At 42.7% G+C, this 7518-nt stretch overlaps 1 protein-coding gene across 4 annotated transcripts in view; it reads left to right on the forward strand.

The window, feature by feature from the left end:
* Positions 1 to 3066, forward strand: part of Rrm2b (ribonucleotide reductase regulatory TP53 inducible subunit M2B) — a 29281-nt gene extending 26215 nt beyond the window's left edge. For all 4 annotated transcript variants that reach the window (XM_006982810.4, XM_006982811.4, XM_076555869.1 and 1 more), the window contains exon 9: positions 473 to 3066. In XM_006982810.4, coding sequence (XP_006982872.1) covers positions 473 to 625 — 153 coding nt within the window. In that variant the 3' untranslated portion in view covers positions 626 to 3066. The remainder of the gene's footprint in view (positions 1 to 472) is intronic.
* Positions 3067 to 7518: the final 4452 nt, after the last annotated feature.

The raw sequence follows: 7518 nt of genomic DNA on the forward strand, positions 1-7518 counted from the left end.
GCTGGCTCACCAGCTTAAACCCCACATTGGAATATCCGAGCCTCTGTTATCCATTCTCATGCAGACCAGCACACAACCAATAATGTTACAGGCAAGTAAGCTCTCTGGGTTGTTTGACTGAAAGTGTTTGTAATACACTAGTCTACTCTTAAAATACCAATGACAAGTTAGATGTGTGATGTTCATCTCTAATTCCAACATTTCTAAGGATTGCAAGTTTGTGGCCAACCTGGGCTACATGGCCCATTTCTGACTGACAAGTAAATAAAAATGTGTAGTACACAGATTTGTTTTGTAAGAAAAAAATGGTTTTTCAAAATCCTTGAAACCCTCAGGACCTTAGAGGAGCAGTGTGGCCCTGTGGGTGGCGGGGCAGTGGGGACCTGCCCTCTGGTTTTTGTCATGTCCGCTCCTATTGTGGAGTGTAATTTGGATTCTTCAGAATGTCTAATGACATTTCTTTTCTTTTCAGATTTTTCAGGCAGAAAATCCCTTTGATTTTATGGAAAACATTTCATTAGAAGGGAAAACAAATTTCTTTGAGAAACGAGTTTCTGAGTATCAGCGCTTTGCAGTCATGGCGGAAACCACAGATAATGTCTTCACCTTGGATGCAGATTTTTAAAGCCCTCCTCATCTAAAACAATATAGTAGAAGCCGGGGATGGTTGCGCACACCTTTAATCCCAGCACTCGAGGGAGGCCAAGGCAGGTGGAGTTTGAGGACTGTCAGGGCTACATATAGAATAGAGATCTGTCTCAAAACCAAGATAATAATAGCAAAAGCAAGCTAACAAAGAAAACCATGTAGAAACCTGTCATTGGTAAATAGCAATTTATTTTTCTGATCTTTTGAAACCGAGCATCTCCTTTAAGGGAATGGGAGTTTGAGTAGAAGGAAATGTAAAACTAAATTCTAAACAATTGATTTATCTAAATGCACTTCAGTTATTTATACAATGAGAGCGTGTGACCTAAATGCCTGTTTTGTTTATTTGTTTTGTCATGAGCACAAAGAGCAATGGGAGCATGGACATTCTACCCTTACTCCTTTGTGTGACCTTGGTGGGTCAGTTACCCACTGTAAACTTCAGGGCACTTATCTGTAAAATGTGTGCAATAGCAAGTCCCAAACTCATGGGGTGACAGAAGGGTTAATACACAGAAATAAATTTCCCTCCACTGCCTTGACTACTAATTAATATTAATGATAAGATTAACTGCAGTGACATTGTGATGAAATACACTCCAAAGTGATTGTGATTCTAGGTTAGATGGAGATTTAGAACTCATTAGATTTTTGTGCTTTTAATGCTTGCAGGAAGAATATAAAAATATGAAATCCTTAGAGAGGTCACGATTATCATCAACCTCTCTGCATTTCTCAATCTGCAGTAAAGAATGTAGCTTGTAATTGCTTAGGGTGGAAGGCTATGGAGGAGAATCCAGAAGTGACCACAGTTGTGGACCTTGTAAACAAAGTGATTCTTCTTCAGGAATTAAAAAGATAACTATTGGCAGGTGCAGTCCTGGAATGTTTAGAACCAGCATAGATGGGCATTTCCCAAAGTCATATTCTCAGAACTGGTAGATCTTCCGGAGTTTTTGTGATAGAAAAAGAGATTTGGTGGGAAATGCTGCACACTTCATCCCTTCTTAGAATGTCCAGTCAGCACAGCAGCTGGGGTGGTGTGTACAGAAGCCTTCACCTTGCTGCCCACAGGTACTCACAGGAGTCGGCCAACAGCTCCCACAGCAGAGTGCACTGGGAAAGCCGGCCCAGAATCATTTATACACACTGAAAATGGACAAAACAGGGAAGGGTAGGACTATTGAACCATTTCAGATTTATGCCAAGCTGAGAAAGCTGTTTAAGATTGGCCTCATCTGTGTGTCTTTATACTTTTACATCTCTTTACAATGTTATAAAGGAATGTTCTTTTAGTGGAAGTGTGTTATGCTGTATAATAAGACGATGGGGGAGATGGAAGTCCTTAGGAAAGATTCAGGAAAGGCCAGGAGCCTGGACACCTGGACAGTGTGCCCCTCTTCGCTTTCAGGAAGCCCCAAGAGGAAACCTAAGCCCCATCAAACCCTGGTTCCTACTCAGTGAAGTGCCTGCTGCCCAGACATGAGGGCCTGAGTCCAACACCTACATAAAAACCATAGCAGCACACACTCATACACTTGCCATACACTTGCACATGCACACACATGCAGACACACAAAGTACAAATAAAATCCTGGAAACTGAAATTCAGAGATTTCTGTCTATATAAGTTTTTATTCCATATGTTCTTCAACTATCTGGTTGATCAAAACTAGGAATTATAGATGAATGCATGAGAGACAGCATAATTCTACTGTTGGAGGGAATATCAAAAATGAAACATTTTGGCTTATGGTCCATACTGTTTTTTTGTTGTTGTTGTTTTGCCATGTGCTTCCAGCTGGTCATGTGGTCACCCAGCACCCTTCTAAGCTTGACAGAGCAGCCAGTACTAAAGCATGGGGAGAGGGGCGATGGGCCCAAGAAGCTGAAAACCTTAGCTGAGATTCCAGCCACTGTCCTTACACTGTAAGATTCTGAGGCTGTCACAACCTTTAAATTTTGTCCATTGTGATTGCTTTGGCCTATTCCTTTATTAAAGTGTCACAAACTACCAAGCATTGATACTTATGATCCTTCAGAGTACTTTAGAGGGTCTAAAGGATCCTTTCAATTATCAAAGGGCAATGGGTATTGGAGTGGAATGTTTCAAGGTATCTGTCTCCTGTCGTACAAAAACTTCTCAAACCTAATCACCCCAGACTGAAAGAAAACAGTTCTAACAGTGTAAATTCTCAAAGTTTTAGAGCCAGATCTTCCTCATGAGAAATGACAGGTGCCTTCATGTGATACATTTAATAGTAGCAAGCAAACTGTGTTTAATAGAAGTCTTAATACTGAGAACTGAATTTGTAATACACTGTTCCATTACTATATTCAGTATCCTATGCCCTTTCAGTTCCTCCAAGTTGCACATTATATTTATTATGTTTAATAAAGAAGAATCCGGAAGTTAGAGGATGTCTTTTTAGTATCTCACAGGTAAAGAAAATTTAAGTTTATGGCTTTTCTCTTTTTTGTTGTTGTTGTTGTTCGAGACAGGGTTTTTCTGTGTAGTTTTGGTGGCTGTCCTGGAACTCGGTCTGTAGACCAGGCTGGCCTCAAACTCACAGAGATCCGCCTGCCTCTGCCTTCCAAGTGCTGGGATTAAAGGCGTGCGCCACCACCGCCTGGCGGCTCTTCTCTTTCTTACAGCACATGTGTTCCAGAGAAATTTAGTTTATCATAGAACTGTGTTTTTATATTTTAAGATAATAAACAATTTTGTTATAACAATAGTTTTAATACATGTTTTAGCATGTAGAATCATGACATAGAGCAACTTTGGATGAGTTTATTCCAGTGCTTTATGCAGAACTGAATTTCAGTAATAAGCAGTTATTTTATGATGTAAGCCACTCCCAGCCATGCCATTGTTTGGACATGTTATAGCTGTTTCATTTTAAAATATCCAGATTCTTTTACCACTTTATTATATTTCATTTTCCTTCTTTTAGCTGGAGTCTCATCATGTGGTCTGGCCTGCATTGCACTCTTGATTCTCCTGCTCCAGCCTTCCAAGTCCTAGGACTAGAGGTGTGCGCCACCATGCCCAGATACTACTTTATTTTTTGTGCATGAAGAAATGTGCGTGTTCAAAAATAATTTAATATTCAGAATTATGTATTTTATATATAATTAAATCTATTTATGTCATTCTCATATACTCTCCAGATTTAACTTTCACAGCTAAGCAAAGAACTCCATGTTGCTTCAGTGATAAAGAAACTTTGGTGGGCTTCATTAAAGCCAAATCAGCTCTAAAATCAAGTATCGTGTTGTGAACTAATTGGGAGAGTTGGCAGCCAACTCAGGAAGACCCTGGGTGAATAACTCAGGAGTGAGATTGTCTGTATTTCTCATTGCCTTTCTTTCAATGAGCTGCCCCTTTTCAAACTGCCCTGGGCCTGCAGGAGAATCTGATATTCCTGAAGGCCTAGGGGGAAAAGATGTAGTCCTTCAAATGTGTGACTTAATTTTGTTAAAGAAAACATGTAAAAAGGGAAGACTAGAGGATGGCATTTTTTTGTAAAGAAAAGTAAGTTCATAATATTTTAAACATGTATTTAACTATTTTACAACCTTGTTTTGACTTTTCCAAGTGTCTGATCATTTAACAGAATTACTTAGCATCTATCATGTATGTAAAAAGCTTTATAGCCGGGCGGTGGTGGCGCACGCCTTTAATCCCAGCACTCGGGAGGCAGAGCCAGGTGGATCTCTGTGAGTTCGAGGCCAGCCTGGGCTACCAAGTGAGTTCCAGGAAAGGCGCAAAGCTACACAGAGAAACCCTGTCTCGAAAAACCAAAAAAAAAAAAAAAAAAAAGCTTTATTAGACATGTTGTCCCTGAATATATTTTGTTAAAATACACTGTGGTCGCTGGGTGGTGGTGGTGGTGGTGGCGGCGGCGGCGGCAGCGGGGCACGATTTTAATCCCAGCACTCGGGAGGCAGAGCCAGGCGGATCTCTGTGAATTTGAGGCCAGCCTGGGCTACACAGTGAGATCCAGGAAAGGCTCCAAAGTTACACAGAGAAACCCTTTCTCAAAAAACCAAAAAAAAAAAAAAAAGAAAGAAAGAAAGAAAATACACTGTGGTCAGTCATACTGACCATGGATGTAGAGATTCAGGGGTGTTTTTTTTTTCACCAAAAAATTATCACAGTTTTGTAAAGTTTGTTGAAATAAACTGTATCATTATATCATTTTGTGTGTGTTTTTATGGGTAAGACATTTTTTTTATTGGTGCAGACTACCTCAATCGGAACCAAGGGGAGTGTATTGTTTCTAATATGTGTGCAGGTTAGTACACATTATATAGTTTGTCCAGCTGTTCCAGCCACCACAGTTCTTACACTAAGCATGACCCTCAGGCCTCTCACTTGTCTGCTCCCACACCTTTGTCTTCTGTTTCTTTCAGTTCTTTTCTCCTAGCTGAGAGTCTCCATCCAGTGGGTTCTCAACCTCTGGTTATGACCCACTTGGCAAACCTTTCTCCAAAAACATTTACATTACAATTCATAACAGTTGCAAATTATAGTTATTAATTAGCAACAAAAAATAATTTTACATTGGGGGTCAGCACAACATGAGGAACTGCATTGAAGGGTCACAGTGTTAGGAAGGCTGAGAGGCACTGCATCCATCACATTAATAATAGTAGCATTATTATCAATACCCTGACCTCTCTTTCTCTCTATTTTATTAAGTGCAGAAAAATTCAACAAGTTCCTAACACTGTTCCAGCGGAACAATCCTAGTGTTCTGTATTTGCACACTAGCAGTCAAATGCTGTGAAGAACAGGTCATACATGGGGTTGGTGAGATGACTGAGTAGAGGAAGTTTTTTGCCATGCAAGCCTGGTGACCAGTTAGATCCCAGGAACCTACATAAAGGTGGAAGGCAAGGAGGACTGACTCCCGGACAGTTGGCCTCTGACCTCCACAAATGCCCTGCACCCCCACACTCTCACACACTTACACAATAGTAAATGAATAACTTAAAAAGTCATATTACAAGGCGAGTTAGATTGATTATGAACTCATGATTGCCTGCCTCAACTATGGCAGTCTTAACTTCAGTTGTCTGTTAAATCCACTGTCCTAACTGGGGTCTCTATGGCTGTGATGAAACACCTGACCGAAAGCAACTGGGGAAGAGTCTATTTGGCTTACACTTTCATATGTTCCAACTTCCTGTTCATCACTGAAGGATGTCGGGACAGGAACTCAAGTGGGGCAGGAACCTGGAAGCAGCAGCTGATCCAGAGGCCATGAAGGAATCTGCTTACTGCTGGCTCCCCCTGACTTGCCCAGCCTGCTTTCTTATAGGACCAGCAGCCTAGTGATGACACCACCCACAATGGGCGGGGCCCTCCCCGCATCTACCTCTAATTAAGAAAACACACTACAGGCTTGCCTACAACCTGGTCTTACAGAGTCATTTTCTTAATTGAGGTTCCCTCCTCTCAGATGACTTTAGTTTGTGTCAAGTTGAAATAATCTAGCCAGCACATCCACCATTGTTTTCTGTGTCTTCTCTCCTCCCTACCAGTACCCTCATTTCCAAGCCCCTGAAACCCTAAGTCTAGAGCCTAAGAAGTTGGCCATAGAATTCTGTATAAACTGATGACATGACTGCTCTGTGGTCTGGTTAAAGGGGAGGTTTTTAATCGCAGACATGAGAGAGAATGGCCAGAGGGTCTGGAGGAGTCCAGAGCAGAGAGAGAAAGTAGTAGACAGAACATGGCCAGCAGGCTGGACCTGGCCAGGAGAGAAGCAGCAGCAGGGAGAGAAGGAGAAGAATGGAAGAGGGGGCATGGCAGAGCAAGTGGGGGAAAGGAAGGAGAGAGGAAGGAGCATAGCCAAAATAGCAGCGTTAGAAGGAGAATGAGTAGCTGGGGGCAGGGAAGCCTGTGAGCTGGGGAAGTTTAGGGTAGGGGAAGAGGTGAGAAGAGCTGGGGTGCTAACATGGACTTTGAAATGTGTAATAAGTACTTGTGATGCTGAGAGACCTGGAGGGCAGCATGTGCTTGTGTGCTAATAGGCACCATAGATAGCCATATGTCCCTCCTGCCTTTTGGAATCTGGGGAAATGGAGTTTCCTTTGGACCTGACATTCCAGCCTTGTTGATGATAAAGGGTGATGCAATCTCTTCTGTAACTGCTTCTCAGCTGAAATTAGGATGTCATTGTTGGGTGCCCATGAAGCTGGGATGTAGGTCAAAGGCCAGGCTGGAGAAAGGATTTAGGCAATGGCAGAGGAGATTTGTTTTGCTGCCCAGGTTCTGCAGGACCACCTCGGGCTGTCAAAAGTGCAGGCTGCGTTTGAGCAGTCTGGAATGTTGGTCTAAAGCAGGGCCTCAAACCAGTAGGCAATGGCAGGAGACCTGAAGAAACTCCGTCAGAAGCATATGGTTTGCATTGGCTTTCCCCAAGTTCAGGGAGCTCAGGTTTTGCAGAACCACCCGGGGCTGGCAGGTTGCAGGCAGTTTGGAGCATTTTGCAGACTGTGTTTGATTCCTCGATGGTGTCTGTCGGCTAAGTGGAAGTCTGCTGGGACAGACAGAGAGACAGAAGGTAAAGCTCAGGAGCTTTGGGGAAAGTCTGTCTTGGGTGTACACTTGAGACTTCCATGCCCTTGGGAGTTGGGGTGGTGGTGGCAGAAGGAGTCCCGAGACCAGGGGAGTGAAGGAACCCACACTCAGGGATAGGTGGGAAAGCCGAAGCTGTCGACTGGCAGGAGTACTTATCCGGAGTCCATTTGACCCGTGACGGGGGTGTCTGGATCCAAGAATTGACTCCCTGAAGCTTACATACATTTTTAAAATTTGCAAAAAGAGATAAAAGTTCTAGATATATTCGCATGACC

Source organism: Peromyscus maniculatus, chromosome 20 (genome assembly GCF_049852395.1).
Source record: "Peromyscus maniculatus bairdii isolate BWxNUB_F1_BW_parent chromosome 20, HU_Pman_BW_mat_3.1, whole genome shotgun sequence".
NCBI classification, from domain to species: domain Eukaryota; kingdom Metazoa; phylum Chordata; class Mammalia; order Rodentia; family Cricetidae; genus Peromyscus; species Peromyscus maniculatus.